General features: G+C 39.3%; 1 protein-coding gene across 5 annotated transcripts in view; it reads right to left on the bottom strand.

Annotated features, from left to right (window-relative positions):
- The window catches only part of CDCA2 (cell division cycle associated 2), a 111,184-nt gene that overhangs the window by 70,177 nt on the left and 17,444 nt on the right, over positions 1 to 23,563 (bottom strand). For all 5 annotated transcript variants that reach the window (XM_054561363.2, XM_002818918.6, XM_054561364.2 and 2 more), the window contains exons 8-13: positions 19,055 to 19,266; positions 15,716 to 15,803; positions 14,678 to 14,922; positions 13,065 to 13,143; positions 11,566 to 11,654; positions 10,211 to 10,348 (exon numbers count right to left, since the gene is read on the bottom strand). In XM_054561363.2, coding sequence (XP_054417338.2) covers positions 10,211 to 10,348; positions 11,566 to 11,654; positions 13,065 to 13,143; positions 14,678 to 14,922; positions 15,716 to 15,803; positions 19,055 to 19,266 — 851 coding nt within the window. The remainder of the gene's footprint in view (positions 1 to 10,210; positions 10,349 to 11,565; positions 11,655 to 13,064; positions 13,144 to 14,677; positions 14,923 to 15,715; positions 15,804 to 19,054; positions 19,267 to 23,563) is intronic.

The raw sequence follows: 23,563 nt of genomic DNA, 5'->3' as shown, positions 1-23,563 counted from the left end.
AACTAGGTAAAGGGTACTTGGGCTCTCTCTGCATTACTTCTTAGAAGAGTGTGTATATCCAAAATGATCGCAAAACTTAAAATGTACACCAGGGATAGAGGCTCATGCCTGTAACCCCAGCACTTTGGGAGGCCTGGGGGCGCAGATTACCTGAGCACAGGGGTTTGAGACCAGCCAGGCCAACATACTGAAACCCCCATCTCTACTAAAAATACAAAAATTAGCTGAGCATGGTGGTGCACACCTGTAGTCCCAGCTACTTGGGAGGCTGAGGCAGGAGAATCACTAGAACCTGGGAGAAGGAGGTTGCAGTGAGCCAAGATCGTGCCACTGCACTCCAGCCTGGGCGACAGAGCGAGACTCCATTCCAACAAAACAAAACAAAACAAAATGTAATTCAACAAAACACAAAAACCATGATGGCAATTTTCCCTAGTATCTCCTCAAAGTTCAAATTTCTCCCTTGGCCCATAATTTTTTTTTCTAAAAAATTGTTCTAATCAGGACCCCAAGAAGATCTCCACACATACCATTTGATTCATGTCTTTTAGTCTCTTTTATTCTATGGCTCCTTCTTTTACTTCCCTTGACATTTATTTGGTGAGTAAATTGAAGCATCTTTCCTATAGAATTAGTCAAGTCCTAGATTTGGCTCACTATAGTAGGTGAATCTATGTTCCTCCATGTCCTATAAATTGGTAATTAGATCTAGAAGCTTGATTAGATTCAGTTTTGATGGACAAATTTGAATACAATTGTATAACCAACAAATTAAAAATGCATATAGTATGGTGGATGAGAGGTTTTGACATATGTATACATTGGGACATGATTAAATTAAATTAACATATCCACCGCTTCGCATAATTATTTTATGGTAAGAACACTCACAATGTCATCTCTTAGCAATTTTCACATATACATTATTATTTCCTAGTCACCATGCTGTACAACAGATATCCAGAACTTACTCATCCTAACTGAAACTTTGTACCCTTGAACCAACATCTCCTCATCCCCCCACCACTCAACCACTAGCCCCCTGACAACCACCATTCTATTCTTAGCTTCTTTTTTTTTTTTTTTTTTTTTTTTTTTAAAGATTCCACATGTAAGTAAGATCTTCTTGTCTCTCTGTGTCTGGGCTATTTTACTTAACATAATGCCCTTAAGGTGCTTCTATGCTGTCAAAATGACAGGATTTCTTTAAGGCTGAATAGCATTTTGTTGTGTGTGTACACACATATTTTTTCTTTATCCATTCATCTGCTGATGGATACTTAGCTTGAGTCTGTAACTTGGTTATCGCTCTTTGATATACTGATTTCATTTCCTTTGGATACATACCCAGAAGTGGGATTTGCTGGATCATATGGTAGTTCTATTTTTAATTTTTTGAGGAACCCCCATACTGTTTCCCATAATGGCTTGTGAAGATGGATTATTTGGAGTTACCGTGTCATAAACAACTAGAGTCCAGAGACCAGGGGAAAAAAAGCACTTAGGACTGTAAGACTAAATTTAACTACCACCATCACTCACCAATCAGAGTTTACCAGCTCCCCAAAATTTTGCTTAGGGCCAGTGAGTTTTCTAAATAATATGTAACATTTCTCTTTCTACTAAAAACCCCAACTTTCTTTGTTAGGACACATCAAAGACCACCTCAGTCTGTGTGTATGCCCCAAACTGCAATTATGTTTTCCCAAATAAAATATTTTGTTTAGAGATTCAGTTCTATATTTTTAGTTGACTTTGCCAATCAAAACAGGCTGTAGCAATTTACATTCCTATCAACAGTGTACAAAGGGTTCTCTTTTCTCCATATCCTCTCCAACACTTGTAATCTTTCATCTGTTTGATGATAGCCAGTGATATCTCATTGTGGTTTTAATTTGCATTTCCCTGATGATTAGTGATGTTAGCCATTTGCATGTCTTTTGAGAAATGTCTATTCTGGACCTTTGCCCATTTTTAAATTGGTGTGTTCTTGCTATTCAGCTGTTTGAGTTTTTTATATATTTTGGCTATTAACCCCTTATCAGATGTATGGTTTGTAGTTGTAATATCTTCTCCCATTGTATACGGTGTTTCTTTCCTCTGTTGATTGTTACTATGTCACATCAGCCTTTTATCAAACGTTTTAGCAGCTTTGTTGAGCATTTATTAGCTGAAATTCTTCTATAAACAATTTTTCCCTCATCAACTATTTGTTTACCTGAAACAGAGCTCAAATTTTATTTTCCTGTTATCAGAAAAATGAGTGGGTATCCTAGCAAGCTTCTAAAGTGTCCATTACTTAAAAAAAAAAAATAAACTTATGTGTTATTTCATGATTGTACTTTAATGCTTTGCAATGCTGATGGTCATATTTGGTCAGTGAAGTCCCTTGAAGATGGTTTTGTGTCTGTTAACATGACACCAGTAGTTTTTTTAGCATCCTTTCTTGTACTCTGGTACAGACCCAACCAGGCTCACTTTTTAAATTTGTTGTTGTAAATCTGAAAGCTGCCATTTTACCAAGGGACCCTAACCCCTTTTAACTGGTATGTCTAATAACAATCTATGCACCAGGGATGCTCATGAATTTTAAGCTTTATCAATGGATAGAGACGGACAATTCTTTTAAATGGAAAATAAAATGAGTTTCTACTCTTATTTCCAATTCAAATTTAGTCTTACAAAGTTTTAAATTTGTTGGATTTAAAAATTTATCTTTTGTCTCTTAGTGAACATCTTGATTCTTAACGATGGGAAAAATTGCTGATTTGCTTTATTCTAAATTCAGTGCTTCTATTGAGTGTTTCATACTGTTTATGATTTCTTTGCAGTTATTTTTGTCCTTAAGATTTATCCCCCTTATAGGGCCAGGCGCAGTGGCTCACGCCTGTAATCCCAGCACTTTGGGAGGCCGAGGCGGGTGGATCACGAGGTCAGCAGATCAAGACCATCCTGGCTAACATGGTGAAACCCAGTCTCTACTAAAAAATAAAAAATAAAAAATTAGCTGGGCGTGGTGGAGGGTGCCTGTAGTCCCAGCTACTCAGGAGGCTGAGGCAGGAGAATGGCATGAACCCGGGAGGCGGAGCTTGCAGTGAGCCGAGATCACGCCACTGTACTCTAGCCTGGGTGACAGAGCAAGACTCCGTCTCAAAAAAAAAAAAAAAAAAAAAAAAAACATTTATTCCCCTTATATTCAAATTTCTAGGTTTGAAAAAATTCTTAATGAGGTTAAGCCACCAACTTGACGTAGTAAGATTAATTTGTCAAATTTTGCTTTCGCTTTTTCGAGATTGTCTTCTACTAGTTATAATTTTGTTTCATAGTCAGGTAAAACATTTAAATGGTCTCACAATCAAAACTGAAAAACAGTACACACTTAACAAAGTCTAGCTTGCATTCACATTCTCTCCTGTCTCCCCGCTTCTCCCTACAGCCAGTTATTTCTCTTTGGTTTATTCTTCAACTTAAAAATCAAAACTACATGTGTGTGTACTCTACTTTCTTAGACAAAGGGTAATGTATTAGTTTGTAAGGCTACTGTAATAAAATGTCACAAACTAGGTAGTTCAAGCAACAGAAACTAATTTTCTCCCAGTTCTGGAGGCTGGCAGTGTAAGATCAGGGTGTTGGCAGGACTGGTGTCTCTTGGGGCCTCTCTCCTTGGCCTTCAGATGTCCACCTTCTAGCTGTGTCCTCACATGGTCATTTCTCAATGCACACGTGTCCCTGGTGTCCCTATGTGGGTCCGGATTTCCTCCTCTTATAAGAACACCAGTCAGAGTGGATTAGGACCCACCCTATGGATCTCATTTTAACTTAGTAACTATTTTAAAGACCAAATCTCCAAATACAGTCACATTCTGAGATCCTGGGAGTTAGGACTTCAATATATAAATTTGGGAGGGGACACAATTCAGTCCATAACCAGTAGTTGACCACATATATTGTTTTATAACATGCTTTTTTCATTTTAACAGTAAACACAGTCGTCCCTCAGTATCTGTAGGGGAATTGGTTCCAGGACCTACTGTGGATACCAAAAATCTGCAGATACTCAAGTCCCCGACATAAAATGGCACAGTATTTGCATAAAGCCTATGCAAACTTCCTTTTACAGCATTATATTGTAAAAATACAGCATAATAACTATGCTTTAAAGCATCTCTACATGACTTAACAATGAATACAATATAAATGCTACATAGTTAATATGCTGTATTTTAAAATTTGTATTTTTTTAATTGTTGTATTGTTATTGGGTTTTTCTGAATTTTTTTTTTTAAATAATATATTAAGAAAATACAGATGGGTTTGTGCTATGTTGACCAGGCTGGTCTCACACTCCTGGCCTCAAGCAATCCTCCAATATCAGCCTCCCAAAGTGCTGAGATTACAGGTGTGAGCCACCTCGCCCAGCCCTGAGTGTTTTTGATTCAACCAACCACAGATGCTGGACCAGAGTACATAGAGGGCCATCTGTGTCCCCTTGGCATCACTGCATAGACGTGTACAGAAGTTCTCTTCACAACTTTCTACAGCTGCCTAATACTCGCTTTATGGAAACACCGTAGTTTTTTCAACAAGTCTCATATCGATGAGCATATGGTTTGCTTTTAGTCTTTTGCTTTACAAAGAATGCTGCAATAAATAAACATATATTTTTGTATTTTGATCAGTGGATCTTTGAGATGGATTCCTAGAAATAGGCCTGTTGGGTCAAAGGACAAATGAATATTTAATTTGGCCAGATACTGCCAAATACTCCTCCACAGAGGTCTGCTTTAGCAGAAAATGTATGAGTGTGCCTGTTTGCCCCATAGCCTTACCACGTTGAGTATGCTGTCAACTTTCAGATTTTTGGTAATCTAAAAGGTGAGAAACAGCATCTCAATGCACGTTACAGCTGAAATTCTCTTACGATGAGGAAGTCTGAACATTTCCTTCCTGTGCTGAAGGTCATTTTCATTCCCGTTTTGTAAATGTTTTGTTATCTTTTGAAGACTGTTCCTTTCCAAGTAACTTAGAAACGCTTCAAATATTAGTGACATTAATCCTTGGTGTCTGATATGAGTTGCAAGTACTTTTCCCAAGCTTGTCCTTTGTCTTTTAAATTTTCTTATGGGGATTTTCTTCCTTACGCATGCTCCATGATGTATGGTTCAAAAGATATCAAATTCACCAATCCTTTGCCCTCACTGTTTCTGGTTTTTGAGTCACACTGTGGGAACTTTCTCCATTTCTGGTTTATAAAGGAATTTACTCTTGAGGATTCTAATGCTACTTCCGGTTGAGAAGTGGCATTTAATCTAATTTTAGTTATCTGTCAATATCTTGCTATGAAAGATGAAAAAACTGCTCATTTAAAACCAAACCTGCCTGTTTTCTATGTTAATTTTGGTTCTTCAGTTGGTAAACATTGAACTTTTATATTTCTATTTCTTTTCATTAAATTGGCTAGTGTTTTTTTTTTTTTTTTCTTTTGAGATGAAGTCTTGCTCTGTTGCCCAGGCTGGAGTGCAGTGGCATGATCTTGGCTCACCACAACCTCCACCTCCTGGGTTCAAGCAATTCTCCTGCCTCAGCCTCCCAGTTAGCTGGGACTACAGGCACGCACCACCATGCCTGGCTAATTTTTGTATTTTTAGTAAAGACAGGGTTTCACTATGTTGGCCAGGCTGGTCTCAAACTCCTGACCTCATGATCTGCCTTCCTTGGCCTCTCAAAGTGCTGGGACTACAGGCGTGAGCCACAACGCCCGGCTGGAATGTCTCATGATAATGATGATAATGACCACAAAGCTTACTATGGCCAGGCACTGTTCTAAGAGTTGAGTACGCATGAATTCATTAAGATTTATAAGCTTCTAACATCCGTTTCCACCACTGTTTACAAACAAACACACAAACAAAACAGGAGTCCAGAATTTTATCCAGCATTGCACTGGAGGGAGAAATGAACCCAGGATTTAAACCCAGGGGTCTGGTCCAGAGTCTGCACTCTTGCCAGCAACACCATTAGCCCCCTTGTTTCTACCTTTTTAACTCACTTTTCACCTTCTGCTATTAACTACATTTTCCTATCATTAGATTGTTAATACTTACATTGTCCTGCGCAACAACCAAGTTGTTAAAAGCTTTGTCCTTAGTTGAAAACAAATAGCATCTACATTATTATGACTGCAAACATTTTTCACGGCTCTGCCAAGTACAGCTTTCATACTCTTTTCTTCTCCTCTGGGGACCTTGAGGGAGATGATTCCTAGCACTATAAAATCTACTTTTCCTTATAGTGCATTATTGCTTGAAATCACAGTAATGTTTCCTTCGTATTTACGCTAAAACTTTTATATAGACTTTTATTTGAAATGGTATATAATTACCGTTTTTTTCGTATGTGACATACCTTTCATTCTTTCAATCACAGGTCTTTTCTGTTTTTTACCTCCAGCTCCTTTTCCCTGCTCAAATTTGGACTGGTTGCTCTTCTGGGCTGGCTGAACAGCTATAACCAGCGATTTCCCTTTGATTGCGCTCTTGTATTGTTAGATCCATTGTGTCCTGAATTCTTAAGCTTAGTTCCTCATTTTGCTAGAGTTCCTCCTCCAGTAGCATCCAAAGAAAAATAACTTTCTGGCTGTGCATGTTGGCTCAAGCCTGTAATCCCAGCACTTTGGGAGGCTGGGGTGAGAGAAGTGATTGAACCCAGGAAGAGTCTGAGACCAGCCTGGGCAACAAGGTGAGACCCCGCCCCCCACCCTCCGCTGCTTCAAGAAAGTAAAAAAAAAATTAGCCAGCCAGGCGTTGTGGCTCACGCCTGTAATCCCAGCACTTTGGGAGGCCGAGGAAGGCAGATCATGAGGTCAGGAGTTTGAGACCAGCCTGGCCAACATAGTGAAACCCCGTCTTTACTAAAAATACAAAAATTAGCCAGGCATGGTGGTGCGTGCCTGTAGTCCCAGCTAACTGGGAGGCTGAGGCAGGAGAATTGCTTGAACCCAAGAGGTAGAGGTTGTGGTGAGCCAAGATCATGCCACTGCACTCCAGCTGGGCAACAGAGCAAGACTTCATCTCAAAAGAAAAAAAAAAAACAACACTAGCCAAGCATGGTGGCGTGCACCTGTAGTCCCAGCTACTCAGGAGGCTGAGGTGGGAGGATCACTTGAGCCTGGGAGGTCAAGCATGCAGTGAGCAGTGACCACAGCACCACACTCCAGCCTGCGTGAGAGTGAGACTTCTCAAAATAAAAAGAAAAGAAACACTCAAATGTTTTTTTTCCTTCACACTTCATTGAGACTTTGGCTGAGTGTAGAATACTCGGTTGAAATTTTCTTCTAAGCTTTAAATGAACTCTTGTATGATTTTGTAGCTTTCAGGCTATTGTTAGACTTGATGCCGCTCTGATTCTTATTTCTCTGTAGGAAAAGCCCACTTTCCTTATTATCCTTATTGTTCAGTTTCACAGTTACAGGCCTACCCACCTGGCCCTTCTTCATTGTACCAGGCATTCAGTGGGCGCTTTTAACTTGAAGACTCCTTTCTTCAGTTCTAGGAAATCCTCTTCTTTTATTTGAATAATTTCTTCCATTCTATTTTTGGGAAATCCTCTTCTTTTATTTGGATGACTTCTCCCATTCTATTTTCTCCTTCTTTTTCCTAAGAGTCCTATGTTGTCTCCTAGATTCTCGTTTCCAGTCTTTCTTTTGCTCTATCTTCTGGGAGACTTTCCTTAACTTTAATTCTTTTGCCCAACTACTAAATTTTATGTTTTTGCAATTCCTTTTTCACAGTATCTCCTTACTTTTATGCAGATGATATTTTCTTAAATTGGAGTAGAGTATTTATGTATGTAAAATTTCCTTCTATTCCTTGAATAACCTATTTCTGAGGTCAGTTTTTAACCTTATTAACATTGGTCTTTTCTCTTTCATGCTATTTGTTCTATTCAGTTGTCTTGTTTCTTATTTAAGATTGGGTAAGTTGGTATATAGGTTTCCTCTGCTTTCCAGCTCAGTCTCTTTCCTGCATGGAAATCCTACCTAGGAACTCTGCATGGGGCAGGGTGGGGCAGAATGCTGGAGTGTCAACTGTCAGGATTTGCATTAGGGCAGGAGCTGGCTGTCAAGACTGTGGGACTTTGCAAATGCAAGAATGAGGGCTTTAATCTAGATGACAACATCTGTTCTGAGCATCAGGTTGGGAGGGGGCTGGCGTGCCAACTGGTGCAAACTGTCCCACGTATAGGACTTCAATTCATCTCTCTGTTTTTCAGTACCACCCTTCACTCTCACCATCCATCGTACCTGCCAATTCTGGCCCAGGGTCTCTTGGGATTCCCATGAACAGGTCGGCTCCCAGCTCCTCTCTAGCTCCCTCCTAGCACATTCTGAGCTGTAAATCTTTCCACTTTTTTTTATCTATCAACATGCTCCCATCTGCTTGGTCTTCTAGAAATTCATTGAAGGCTGTCGTCGGTTTCTCAATATCCCTCCTCATCCCTTTCCTCCTCTCATTGCTATTCTAAGTGTATTCCTTTTATTACCTAAATGGTATTAATACAGCAAGTACTGGGAGGGATTGCAGTGACTTAATGCTCAATCCTTTTTGTACTTTCTGGCCATAATTTTATATGAATAGGTGTATATTCTTTGTAAGAGTGCTTTAAAATATATATACACACACACAGGAAGGAAATCAATTTCTAATGTAGTAAGTTGTATGTATATTTCTCAATTAATGGTATTTTTTTCAGCAAGATAATCTTTCATCATTTTATCAAGAGTGTGTGACCTAAAAAAGGGAACTAGAGCAGGAAAACACCCAGTTCCTTCTGGATTTAATGACTTAAGGATCTCTGTGCTATTCAACCAAGAAAAGCAGTCATTTTTATTTCATGGAGGGGGAAGGAAGTTTATGGAATGTTTTGGGTGGGTGTATAGATTGATAAGTTTAGTTTTAGAAATGCTGATTTTGACACAGCATGGTTAAAGACAGATGTCTAGTACGTAGTTGAACACAGATTTATACATCAGGAAGTTCTGGTCTTCATATATGGTCATTAACCATGCTGTATATGAAATTACCCAGAAAATAAACAATTTACAAGGGCAAAGAAGAGAATTCTGGAAAATACAAACATTTAACAATGGGGGACAGAAAACAAACCTTAGACAGAGACTGTACAAGAGTGTTCCATCATGTCAAATGCTAAGATGTCCATTAAGAACAGGACTGAAAAGTATGCACTGGCTTTAGTATTAAAAATAAAGTGAAGCGGCAAAGGGGTGAAGAAGGCCAGATGTCAGTGAATGTGTAGTAGTACTACCCCCAACTCCTGTGTGAGTGTCTCTAGGGGCTATGTCAGATGGAAGAGAGGATAACTCAGTCAGACTGGAAATTTTGCTGGATGGATGAGGTGGAAGGAAAAGGATCCGGAATTGAGATTCCTGACAAGAGTTGGAAACAGTTCACTCAGTTCAGGATGAAGAGGGAAACATGAATTTAAGGTGTATCGAAAGCTTAGCAGTACAGAAGGAATTCCAGAGTAAGGGAGTGAGTAGGCCGGATGGACAGGAAGTTGGGGGTCAGAGAATGAGCACTGCTACACGTGCGAAGGTGTTAGGCAGTAACAAGTTGTAAGAATGGCAGCAAAAGTGAGTAGGTGGCTTCGGATTGTGCAGTCCAGATCACTGAGCTGGAGAAGGAAAAGGAACTGGGTTAAGGTGTTAAACTGGCTAACCACATGGACTGTAAGGGTATCTGAGACGAACAGAAGTGTTAAGAAAGACTGAGAGCTAGTTTCTAAATTTTTCCTTAAATTTAGGGAAAAATTTGATTCAGCAACTGGAAGAAGAGAATCTAAGAAGTAGCAAGCGGCACACTCAACCCTGCCTAAAAAAATCAGGATTCCCAATAGGGTAATATGTTGGGGTAGATTCAAAGATGAGAATTAATTTCAGGTTTGAGTGCCTATTAATTTACTGTGCAGGAAGTACGAAACACAAGAAGATGAAGAAGATGCAAAAGTGCCCCTTAGGTAATTCAGAGTTAAGTATATAACCCCCCCACCACATTCTACTCCACGATAAGATTGCATTAATAATCTTGGTCCAAAGTCAACTGGAAAAAAATGTGTTTCCATATTTTCCTAATTATACAATAAGGAAACACACCACTTCTACTCTTTATTATATCTTTAAACACACGCTTACCTGATTCTTCTTAGGAAGTGCTCTCTTTGTACACTTTGTTTCTTGAGACTTCCTCCTATTAATTTTCTTTTCTTTACAAGGCTGAACTTCTGTATTCAATAAGTTGCAAACACTCTCTTCTACAACTCTGACCAATTGCTATAAAGAAAGTGTAAAGTAAGGATACCATAAAGCACGAGCAATTACATGTTAATGTGCAGCTCTCACTCTTGTGCTTCCCAGGACGCTTCTACCACTTTAGATCCCATTTGTTCTTAATTCACAAACCTTATTAAAAGCACTTTGATGAAAATTGGTGGAAATGGTAATTACCAATTTCTGAACTATCAAATGCAGACCCAGAAGTATACATACATTACCCAATTATATTAGGGAAGAAAGAAAAAACAGCTTAAGAATTCGTAAATTTATTCATTCAGCAACTACTCATTAAGAACCTACAATTTAGCACCTAACTACGGGGTTATGGGGAAAAAATCATGAATTTTTAGATTATCTAGGTTTGAATCCTGGGTTTAACATCCAACCCTATCAGCTAAATACCCCATGAGAGTATATGTTTATACTTGATGATGTTATAAACAAAAATCCAAATTTTATCTAATTTAACAAAATAGCAAAAGACATGCATTCAATGGGAGTTATGCTTATATATAACTCTCAGTTGAAACCAAGTGTTAAAAAACAGACTGAAGCATAATTTAAAAAAGGTTATACTTATACCATTTTCTGGTTCTGTTAATTACATGCTGATCTTCTCCACTTTCACCTCAACGAAATTCATAAAATCATACAGATCCCAAACAAATTTTGTTAACTTCCATGTTAACACAGCTCTGAAAGCATCTTTTTAGATTTTTCTTCTAATAGAATTAAAATCAAATCAGAAACACACTATCACCTTATAGGTTACATGCTAGGTAGGATAAAGTATTAGTTTTTTTTTTTTTGAGATGGAGTCTCGCTCTGTCGCCCATGCTGGAGTGCAGTGGCACCATCTCGGTTCCCTGCAAGCTCCACCTCCCGAGTTCATGCCATTCTCCTGCCTCAGCCTCCCTAGTAGCTGGGACTACAGGTGCCCACCACCATGTCCGGCTAATTTTTTTTGTATTTTTAGTAGAGATGGGGTTTTACCATGTTAGCCAGAATGGTCTCAATCTCCTGACCTCATGATCCGCCTGCCTCGGCCTCCCAAAGCGCTGGGATTACAGGCGTGAACCACGGCGCCCAGCCAAAGTATTAATTCTTAATGACACTGATTAAACTAAGATTCACCCATTATCATTTGGCCATGAAAACAAAAGTATATTGCATGATTTAAAAACAAATACATTGTGCCAAACACAAACACTTACATTTCTTCTGTTAGAAGTCCTTGTTATTCTACCAACTTTATGAGAGGATATTTTCTCATGGTTATTTGAAGAACTAAAGGTATCAGTGCCTGAAAAACAAGACAAAAGCTAAATCAGGGTAGGAAACCAAAAACTATAACATACATCTTCCTTTGGAAACACTGTGTTTAGGAAATCCACCTTTAATACCATATCTAAACAAAAAAAAGAGAAGCCAAGCAGCAGAAATTTTGAAATCCAATTTTTTTTTTCATTTTAAAAAACTTTAAGTTTACTGGATACTCAGAAACTTTCACCTCTTTCCATAGTGACTGCTTAACATATTACCAAGCTAAGATAGCAGAATAAATCACATTACAATAAACGCATGTATTTTCATGAATGCCCATTTATTCCACGATACATTTTGTATAATGAAATCACAATAAAGGACATTAAGATAACCATGAAAATACTTTACTTGTTTTAAATTTTATTTAAAGTGTAGGATAGGAATATTTTATTTTGACCACTTGTTTTTTTTTTTTGAGATGGAGTCTCACTCTGTCACCCAGGCTGGAGTGCAGTGGTGCAATCTCAGCTCACTGCAACCCCCGTCTCCCCGGTTCAAGTGATTCTCCTGCCTCAGCCTCCTAAGTAGCTGAGATTACAGGCACCCGCTACCATGCCTAGCTAATTTTTTTTTTTTTGTATTTGCAGTACAGACCAGGTTTCACCAAGGTGGCCAGGCTGGTCTTGAACTCCTGACCTCAAGTGATCTGCCTGCCTCAGCCTCCCAAAGTAATGGGATTACTGGCATGAGCCACCACACCCGGCAGACTTTTAATGATATAAATGAAAGATGGTATAATGTGTTTAAGGGTATGGGCTTTGGAATGTGATAGACTGTGGTTCAAATTTTAGCTCTAACTTAGTAACACATGGCTTGGAGTCTACTAGGTTTGGTTTGTGTCAACAAGAAGCCATTAAGGGGTTTCCGCCAGGGAAGACACCTGACTAAAGGTGCCCATCCCATGACATCTGCCAGCTAAGTCCTGGTTTGTCAGAAAAGCTGGGAGCAATCTGTTGCTTTGTCATAACCATAAAAAATCCAGAGACCTTGGAAAGCACATGTGCTAAACACACCACATTAATGTTGAGGAAAAAGTCTGGATATTTAAGAATGATCCTTACAATCCAGATGTCAATTCTGTAAACTGTGAATAGCAGTTTGTCATTGATACTTAAGAGTTGAGAGGCTAACTCCACTGCTTCTAGCAACTAACAAAATGGGGATTCCATCTGAGGAAGTGAATTCTGGGTGATTATGAAGCATGAGGCTTGGAATGGAAAAGGGATAGATGAATAGCTTCATGTCAGCTTCCCAATACTATCAGGTTTTTTTAAACCAAGTATATGTTGTGGTAACAAATATGAAATTTTTAAAAGAAAACAAAAATAATCAACATATACACATATAAAAAATGACATTTATGATTTTAAGATAAACAAGTTACTACCTGAAAGGGTCTCAGAAATTGATGATTTATTAGGAGAACTGAGAATGGCAAATGATACTTGAAGTGGTTCTATGTTTTCCTAAACAGAGGAAAAGAGAGTAGAAGTTAGAGATCTTTAAATGCAGTGAATACATAATGTGCCCAAAAGAAGAGTAAGAATTTATTTTGGTAGGAGAAACCATAATAAGCATAAAGATGGGTAATCAATAAAAGATTCTAAAAGTCAAAGCAAAACAAAGATATTGAATAGAAAAATATATGTATATCATTTACCAATCATGTTTGCAATGAAATATTTACTAACTGCAATCCATCAAACTACTAAGAAAATTTATAAGCTAAAGTACACATAATGATATACTGCTAAATTTCTAACTCCTATAAAGAAAATTTAAAAATTCATTCATAAACACAATCTAACGTTATAATGTTATTCAGGGAACTCCAGAGTAAGATGGCAATATAAATACAGATAGCAAATCTTTTCCACATAATTGTTGGTAAGACATTAACTGTTGGTTTTGCATAGACATTAGTCAGTTTGAAGAAATTCTTTTATTACCATTTTGCTCAGAGGTTTTATTTTTTAAATGAGAAGTGGATACTAGATTTTGTTAAATGTTTTTTCTTTATTATTATTATTATTATTATTATTATACTTTAAGTTTTAGGGTACATGTGCACAATGTGCAGGTTACATATGTATACATGTGCCATGTTGGTATGCTGCTTTTTCTGCATCTACTCAGATGATCGTATTTCTGTCTTAGTCTTTTAACAAGGCAGATTACACTGATTGTTTTTTCAAACATTAAACGACTTTGCAGCCCAAGGTTAAATCTCACATGATTATGATGTATTATCTTTTTATATATTGCTATGTTTACAAGGATACTGAACTGCAGTTTTCTTCTCTTGTACTGCCTGTCTGATTTTAGCACCACGTTAATGCTGAAATCACAGTGCTGACATCAATTAACCTACCCCTTCAATTTGTAGAAAAACTTGTGTAGAATTAGTATTTTAACTTGCTCAAGTGTTTGGTAGTACTCATCAGTAAAATCATCAAAAACTAGCCAGGCATGGTGATGTGTGCCCATAGTCCCAGCTACTCGGGAGGCTAAGATGGGAGGATAGCTTGAGCCTAGGAGGTTGAGGCTGCAGTGAGCCATGACTGCACCACTGCACTCCAGCTTGGGTGACAGAGTAAGACCCTATCTCAAAAAAAAAAAAAAAATCATCTATACCTAGAGTTTTCTTTGTGGGAAGGTTTTAACTAAAATTTAAATATCTTAAGTTGATATAGGGATAATGAGGTAATTTATTTCACCTTTAGTGAGTTTTGGTAATTTGTGTCTTCCAAGGAATGTATCCAGTTTACCTAAGTTGTTAAATTCATTGGCATAAATTTGTTCAATATGTACAAGGAGTCAGGGAAGTATTATTTGTAATGGGGAAAAACTCATAAAAACCTACATACAAAACAGATTAATTTAAACCATGGCATATCATTTAGTCTATCTCATTATTTCAAAGCATAGTTATTGCTCACGCAAAGCAGGTGAAGCCTGATGAAAATACAGGCAAGCTTGTTACACGCTTTTCATACTTACAAGATTCTCCCCCTTGTCATCAAAATCTGGCTGAGGTAATGGCTCAGGAATAGGTGACTGCTCAAGCAGCAGGGAACTGAGACCACTCAAGTCCTTTTTACAAACAGGTGTTCCTCCTTTACGCAATGGAGTATTTGCTGGCAAAGATTCATCAAACACTTCCGGGCTTAAGTCCTCTCCAAAAGTAACTCTCTTCCTCTTCCTCATATTTAGAAAGGCTGGTGCTTCAAAATTTTCTTCATCTTCTATAATTAGATAATAAATGAGAGTAACTTAAAAATTAAGCTATATTTCTTATCTAAAAGGCATATACTGGAATCTTTTAATGTGATCATATTCAGCTATTATTTGTATAATAGCTAGTAAAGCAAAGTACAAAATAATTGTTGGTAGAGCAAATTCAAAATGGAGAAGATAAGCACATTTCCAATTAAAATACGGTAACAGATTTCCAAGTAAAAATTTGCATATTAAATGTTAATAAAATTGAAATATAAATTTTCTTTACAAATTCCACCACTAAAAATGGATCCATAAAATGGACAGACCAATTCTGAGGCTCTCCAAGGAGATTCTATCCCTCTCAACTGTTCTTCATTCACGTGTTATTTCAGAAGCACTAAGGCATTATAGATCATAGAAAATTTCATATCTTTTTTTTTTTTATTTATTTTTTTGAGACCGAGTCTCGCTCTGTCGCCCAGGCTGGAGTGCAGTGGCGCGATCTCAGCTCACTGCAAGCTCCGCCTCCCGGGTTCACGCCATTCTCCTGTCTCAGCCTCCTGAGTAGCTGGGACTACAGGCGCCCGCCACCACGCCCGGCTAATTTTTTGTATTTTTAGTAGAGACAGGGTTTCATCGTGTTAGCCAGGATGGTCTCGATCTCCTGACCTCATGATCCGCCCGCCTCGGCCTCCCAAAGTGCTGGGATTACAGGCGTGAGCCACCGCGCCCGGCCGAAAATTTCATATCTTATACTAGGTTTTATTAACATGAAAATGATATCCTCAAGCTTAAAAACAAGTATGAATTTCTTACCTGCTTCTTTCTCTTTCCAACAGTTTGGGAGATTTGAGATTAAGCTCGGATGAGTCCCATCATCATCACAGAGGTGGTTACAGTGTTCCTAAACAGAATAAACATCAATTAATAATTTTACATATAGAAATATATAGACATCATCATTAAGAACAGCAGTTTTGAAATTCTCCGTCAACTGCAGATAGATACTCCAGTATTAAAGATTACCTTTATTTTCAGTAATTGTTCTGGCTCAAAACCATGATATCAGGCACAAATCATAACTATGTCCCCTAGATACTACTTTAGAAAACAGGATTTTAGGGCAAAATTAAAGCATAGAAATCAATAAACATGGGTCAAATTCATTCAATGTTTGATCTAGCAAATAAAGCTAAGGAAAACGTGAGTAGCTAGAATAATAGCATATGGTCATCGCTCAATATCTACAGGAGATTAGTTTTAGGATCCCCGAAGATACCAAAATCCATGGATGGTCAAGTTCCTTTTATATAGTGGCATACTATTTACATACAACCTGAGTACATCCTCCCATATACTTTAAATAATACTTATAATACCTAATACAATGTAAATGTCATGTAAAAGAATACTTTTTATTTATTTATTTTTGAGACAAGGTCTGGCTCTATCACCCAGGCTGGAGTGCAGCGGTGCAATCTCAGGTCACTGCAACCTGTCACCCAGGTTCAAGCCATTCTCCCACCTCAGCCTCCCGAGTAACTGGGACTACAGGTGCGCACTGCCACACCCAGCTAATTTTTGTATTTTTTTGTAGAGATGAAGTTTTGCCATGTTGCCCAGGCAGGTCTTGAACACATGAGCTCAAGCAATTCGTGTGCCTCGGCCTCCCATAGTGCTGGGATTACAGCTGTGAGCCACTGAGCCCAACCTAAAAGAATACTTTTAAATGGCATTGCTATATGGTATTGTTGATAGGTATGGTATGATGCTGTTATATGTTTTGTTTTTATGTGTTTTGTGACTTTTTTTCCCTGATAATTTTTTATCTGTGGTTGGTTCAATCCATGGATGCAGAACCAACAGATTTGAAGGTTACAAGTACCATATATGGTGTCAGATGAGGAAAACTATATAAATGATCTCAGATAGAAGAACTGCATTAAAACAAGAAAAAAGCCAACAGTTAAATGGTATAACATCGTGTTCTGTCTTTTAAACATGGGAACCACACCTATTCTTAGTATTTAAATCTTTTTACATTACTATATTCTTGAGGAAGAAACAAGGAAAGAAGGTAGCAGTTGTCCCTGTGTTTCTCCAAATAAAGAATACAGTGTAGGCAAGTTAGGAAAGAAGGGATATTGTAAGCCCTGTATAAAAAGACAGAAGAAGCCTAAACACAGGGCCCCTGAAGCTCAGCAGGAGACAGCCAGGGCTGCAGACTGGATCAAAGTTCCCTCTTAATCACCACCTACTCATCCGGCCTCAACCCAAACCTCTGACCAGTCCTTGTTATCAAGAATTCCTCATTTTCTTCTGTACATCCAATTCTAAGAACATTACCTGCTCTAAGAAATAGTCCTGCCCCAAACAAATCTCCTTCATCTGTCTCTGAAGTCAGTTCATTTTTCTGACCAGGAAAATGTATATACCAATATTGCAAAATAAGTTAACTTATACAACAAAGCTCATGTTTACTTTTAGATTTATCTTTAACTAAAACAATCAGAAAAGTCAGCAAACAACTCACATTTTATATGCCTCCTAATTTTTGCCATCTTCATTAGTTGTAAATGTTTTTTTTTTTTTTTTTTGGAGACGGAGTCTCGCTCTGTTGCCCAGGCTGGAGTGCAGGGGCACAATCTCGGCTCACTGCAAGCTCTGCCCCCTGGGTTCACGCCATTCTCCTGCCCCAGCCTCCTGAGTAGCTGGGACTACAGGTGCCCGCCACCACGCCCAGCTAATTTTTTGTATTTTTAGTAGAGATGAGGTTTCACTGTGTCAGCCAGGACCGTCTCTATCTCCTGACCTTGTGATCCACCTGCCTTGGCCTCCCAAAGTGCTGGGATTACAGGCGTGAGCCACCACGCCTGGCCAGTTGTAAATGTTTTTATGTGATTCTAATGACAAGACTTAATATTTGCTGTGTCATATTGTTAGAAAGTAAGAGTTCCATGGATCATTCAGATGTGAAGTCTTTTTGAGGAGAAGATATGAACAAGCAGTGCTGTGTGTATTACAGACCCAAATCAGCTTTTTTTTTTTGTCCCAGACTGGTCTCAAACTCCTGGGCTCAAGCGATCCTTCAGTCTCGGCCTTCCAAAGTCACGGGATTACAGGTGTGAGCTATTGTACCTGGCCCCAAATCAGCTCTTTAAACAAAATTGTTAAAGCTTTATAAATAGCAATTGACCATCAATGATCCATGTAAATAGAAGGTAATTTAGTTCCTTTTGGCTTCAGAACAGATCAGTACAGGCTTGTAGGCATACTTGTATGTTAAAATACTTATGGTTTGAAAAAAAGATTTGTATTTCTGAGGTGCCAGACACTCGTGGTGATTTTATATTATCCCATTTAATGCTCAAATTACTTTAAAAGTAGTTACTAACTTTACATTTTTATAGGTAAGGAAACCAAGCAGAGAAAGGTCAAATAATTTGCTCAGTGATTACACTTCCAAGTCAAGATCTGAAACTTGGCATTTTGACTCCTGAGGCTAGGCTCTCAACCTCTCATGGACTGACAGCCTGTCATGGATTTTAACAGCAGACTTATCTGGGTTCACTTAACAACCTACAAGCCTAAGTGTATGTCAAACAGGTCCTATACCTTTCTTGGAGCACTACTGCTATATATATATGCCAGAACTGTCAACAGAAACTACTCAATGAATGCCAGCTAGTTCCCATCAACTTCCTCTTTCCTCATATTGACTGAGCTTAGAGAAAAAAGGATAGCTATAAGAGGTACTTTAAAGACTAAATATGTTGGGTGGAATGATCAGTTTAACAGATTGACACATTAATTATGATTAAGTAATTAATATCACTTATATAATTATATAAAATGAATCAATAACATATAATTATGTTAGTGCAATAAGATTATGTAAGATTATGATCCTTTATAAACTAGTCTACTTATATTAAATTCTGCATACTACATACTATACTTAATTTTTTAAAAATAAGAACAAAAAGAAACTACACCCAGTGTTGTTAATAAGAAAAGATGAGGAAAAAAATTTACTGTAAGACAAGTAAGACATTTCCTTTTAAACTAGCATGATATATGACATTTCAAGGGTATTACTTTGAAGCAAAATGCATTTTTATTCATTTGCTTTAGGAAATTTAACTCTCTTCTTACCTGTAAGCTCTCTAGACACATCTTAACAGAGGGTTTCTTCAGTACAGAACGAAGTACAAAGGTCTTGGGGGTGGGAAGGTCTCTCCTGCAGGCTGGAGTAGTTGGTGACCTGACATCAGGGACTGCATCTGAGCTCACTTCTGCTGTGAACGTGTCAGGTGAAACGGCATCACTTGGTCCTCTGCCCACTACACAGTCAGCAACCTTCAGTGCTTCAAGATAAACACGTAAACTTGAGAGGCGGAAGAGCTCTTAAATCTGTTTGTTCTAGACCAAAAATATAGTGTGTATTTGCAAAGATAATAACATGCTATGAAGAAATTCAAACCTAATATAACCTGATTAGGCAGGAACGTCTGGGATTTCATTTGGAAAGAGAAAAGGAGGTAAAGAAGCAGCATCGGTCAGTTTTTACCTCAAATCTGACTACGAAGGGTAAAGTGGGTATGGGGATTTGGCTCCCCAGGAAATCTCTGAGTCAGAGGTTGAAAGAAGGTATCATGAATCAGTTATAAGCTATTAGCGTGCCTCTACTCATGACACCTACTACTTGGATCATAAAAACTAATCTGAGCCAAGCATTGACTAATAAGCAATTTTATTGCTAGAGTCACAGGCATTTCAACATCCGAGAGTGGCAGGAATGAGAAAAGAAAGATCATCACACCAAACTACAGACACACTGTATGTGCCCCAAACAGGCGTGGCTTTTCTTCCCAAATTCTTCCCACAGGAGAGCGTTGCCTTATGATTAAGTGATCCATTGAACAAATACATGATGTGACAGGCACTCCTCTGGGTGCTGAAGAAGTAAAGATGAGGAAACCCCCTCAACCAGCACGGAATAAGCAGGGATTATAAAATCTCACAGCAGGGAGGAGGGAGAGGGAAGGAGTGATGGCTATGAAGGGTAACATGAGGATCCTCAGGACAGAACCATGCTGTGGCTTGGCTGTACTGTGCTCACATGAATCCACATGTGATAAAACCACACGGACTAAACATACACAACAAGTGTGTGCATGTAAAACTGGTGAAATCTGAAAATAAGTTGGTGGATTGTAGCAATGTCAATGTCAATTTCCTGGTTGTGATATTAATATATTGTAGCTATGCAACATGTCACTACTGGGGGAAACTAGGTGAAGGGAATGCTGGATTTATGTTATTTCTTACAACTAGATAGCAAATTTATAGTTACTTCAAATAAAAAGTTAAAATATATATATATATATATACACACACACACACACACCCCAAGTAGTTAATATATGCTATTAAGGAAAATAATGTAGCAAGAGAGGAATACAGTATGATAAGCTGGAAGGAAGTGCTACTGCTTTGGGTAAAGAGAGAGCTCCTGAGCAGACACCTGAACAGAACAAGGTGAACCACACATAGATCTAGGGATGGACACTATGCACACAAAGCCGAGTGCAAAGACCTGAGGTAAAGATGTACCTGGCATAGCAGACGCCCAGCAAGGCTGCTGTGGCTGGAACAGTGGGCATCGACAAGAGAGCTGCGAAATAAGCTCAGAGCAAAGGTTAAGAACCAGGCCAGGGAAGGCCTAGTAGAAATAATATGGTCTTTGGCTACTTCTCTAAGTGTAACAGGAAGTCGATGAAAGATTTTGAGAAGGGCAGTGAGATACTGTGACTTACATTTTAAAACCAGTGCTCTGGCTACTGTGTGAAAAACTGTAACAGGGGATTGGGGAAAGAGGGGAAGCAGGAAAACCACTTCAGAGGATACATAAAACAATCCAGGCAGGAGATGGTGATGGCCTGGACCACACTGATAGGAATGCAAAAGGTGAAAAGTGGGTGGACATTTGACATATTTTGAAGACCCAGTAGCATTTGTCAATGCGATTACAAGTTTCATTTGAAAAAGGGAGGTATCAGTTGGGTGCAGTGGCTCACATCTGTAATCCCAGCACTTTGGGAGTCCAAGGTGGAATGGAAGGATCGCTTGAGCCCAGGAGCTGGAGACCAGCCTGGGCAACATAGTAGGATCCTGTACCTACCAAAAAAAAAAAATTAGCTGGGCGTGGTGGTGAGCACCTGTGGTCCCAGCTACTTGGAAGGCTGAGGCAGGAGGACTCCCAGAGCCCAGGAGGTTGAGGCTGCAGTGAGCCAACATCACACTACTGCACTCCAGACTGGCTGACAGCGAGACTCTGACTTAAGAAAAAAAAAAAAGGAAAAGAAAAAGAAGGGTATCAAGTTAAGTCCAATATTTGAGATATAGCAATGAGGTGAATGAGAGTGTCATTTACTAAGATGAGGAAAACAGAGATGAGCAGGTTGGTGAAGGAAAAAATCATCAAGACCTATTTACTATGTTCAGTTTGAGATGTTTATTAGGCATTCAAATGACGGTCATGAAAGGGAGCTGGGTACTTAATTCAAGAGTTCCAGGAAAAGGCCACTGGCAACTATTTTAATTTGAAGTCAACAGCATGTGATAATGTTTGAAGTCACCTAGAAAGAGTTCACATTGGGTATCTTTTATCCAAAACGCTTGGGATCAGAAGTGTTTCAGATTACAAATTTTTTTCAGATTTTGAAATATCTGCATTCTACTTACCAGTCAAGCATCTCTAACCTGAAAATTCAGAAATGCTCCAATAACCATCTCCTTTGAGCGTCATGTTTGCACTCAAAAAGTTTCAGAATTTGGATTTTTGGCTTAGGGATGCTCAACCTGTATATAGAGAAAAAAGATCCAAGCACCGAACGCAAAGGTTGGGGGGCGGCATTCAAATATTTGAAGGTCAGGATGGAAGAAGAGGAGCAAAGAAAATACACAAAGAAGAAATGGTCAGTGATACATGGGAAAATGAGAATGACATCCTGAAACCCAGTGAGGAAAATGCTTCTCACAGGAGGGCCTGGTTATAGATGTCTATATCCGTCCATAGTGCTGCTGAGACATCAAGGAAAGGAATGTGTTGAGTCTGACTACCACTGGGATGGCAGCCAGGAGATGGCTGGTCAACAAGGCCTATTTGGAGCTGCATCAAGAAAGAATGGGAGGCAAGGAGACAGAGTGTGGCCTTCTCCTAAAAGTTTTGCCTAAAGGAGAGTAAAGAAATGGTGTTCTGGCTAGAAGGCAATCCTGGGGCAAAGGGAAGTTTAAGATGGGATATTTTACAGCATCTTGTAGCTGAATAAGAAAAGTTAACAATTCAGAAAAGAGAGGAGACAACTCAGACACAAGGTCCTTAGAAAGAGAAGGAGCAATGGGAATCAGTCCATAAAAAAGAGGGTAGAGGCCAGGCGTGGTGGCTCATGCCTGTAATTCCAGCACTTTGGGAGGCCAAGGTGGGCAGATCACCAGAGGTTAGGAGTTTGAGACCAGCCTGGCCAACGTGGTAAGACAGCGTGTCTACTAAAAATACAAAAATTAGCCGGGTGTGGTGGCGGGCGCCTGTAGTCCCAGCTACTCAGGAGGGCTGGGGCAGGAGAATCACCTGAACCCAGGAGGCAGAGGTTGCAGTGAGCTGGGGCCGCGCGATTGCACTCCAGCCTGGGCGGCAGAGCGAGACTCCATCTCAAAAAAAAAAAAGAAAAAAAAAGAGGCTGGCCCTAGGTAAGAACATTGGGACCCTTTTGAAAGAGGAGCAAAGGTAGATACACACATACAGAGATGCAGGAAGGCTTAGGGACCAAGACCTTTGCTCCCCACATCTCTTATTTTCTCAATGGTACAGGAAGCAAGGAACTGCAAAAGGCTACCAGGGAACTTTCTCTCAGATCACTCGTGAGTAGAGCTGCCAGGTTTGGCAAATAAAGATGCAGGGGCCCAGTTAAATCTGAATTATATCTAATTCCTTACGTATGTGTACTTTGATATAAAACAAAACCACTGGAGTGACGTGGGAGAGAGAGTGGAGTAACAGTTCTGTGGCTTCATTCCCTGTTCTCAGATAAATCCAATGAGCAACTATCTGTAGGCAAAAATAACATTCTGAATATCCCAGAATTTGGGAGTGAGGTTGACACACCTCCTTGGACCCCAGAATGGAGAAAAGCCACAAACAATTGGTAAGAAACTTGTCTGTTTGACTGTGCTGCCCTTCTCCCAACTGGCACAGTGCCACACACAGAGAATTCCCCTGGACCCACAGTTTCTACAGTGGGAAGAGTGAGTGGGAAGCAGACGTTTGGCTTCCCCACCATTTTGGGATACTTCGCAGGAGCTACACTCCTGTCTTGTTCCCTAGGAAACACTGGGAGTACTGGCAAGGCTGGACCACTGGGGGTCAGATAAAAACAAAGAATGTGGGATGGGGATCACAGCCACCAGAAAGCGAATTCTAGTGGCTTCCTGCATTCCAACTAGCAGAGATGCTACACCAGAGAAACCAGCCAGTAGTATTAAGCTGCAGGAAACATGGTTAGTGGGTCTTCCAGGTTAAAATCCCTGTCCAGCTTCCCCACGCAGCCTGGGTGCTCCCGTTAGGTCTTCCCCAGGTCGAGAGGCAACTGTAGGTCAGTGATT

The sequence above is a fragment of the Pongo abelii genome, chromosome 7 (genome assembly GCF_028885655.2).
Source record: "Pongo abelii isolate AG06213 chromosome 7, NHGRI_mPonAbe1-v2.0_pri, whole genome shotgun sequence".
Classification (NCBI taxonomy): Eukaryota; Metazoa; Chordata; class Mammalia; order Primates; family Hominidae; genus Pongo; species Pongo abelii.
The sequence above is the reverse complement of the archived record's forward strand: the minus strand, read 5'-3'. Positions and strand labels throughout refer to the sequence as shown.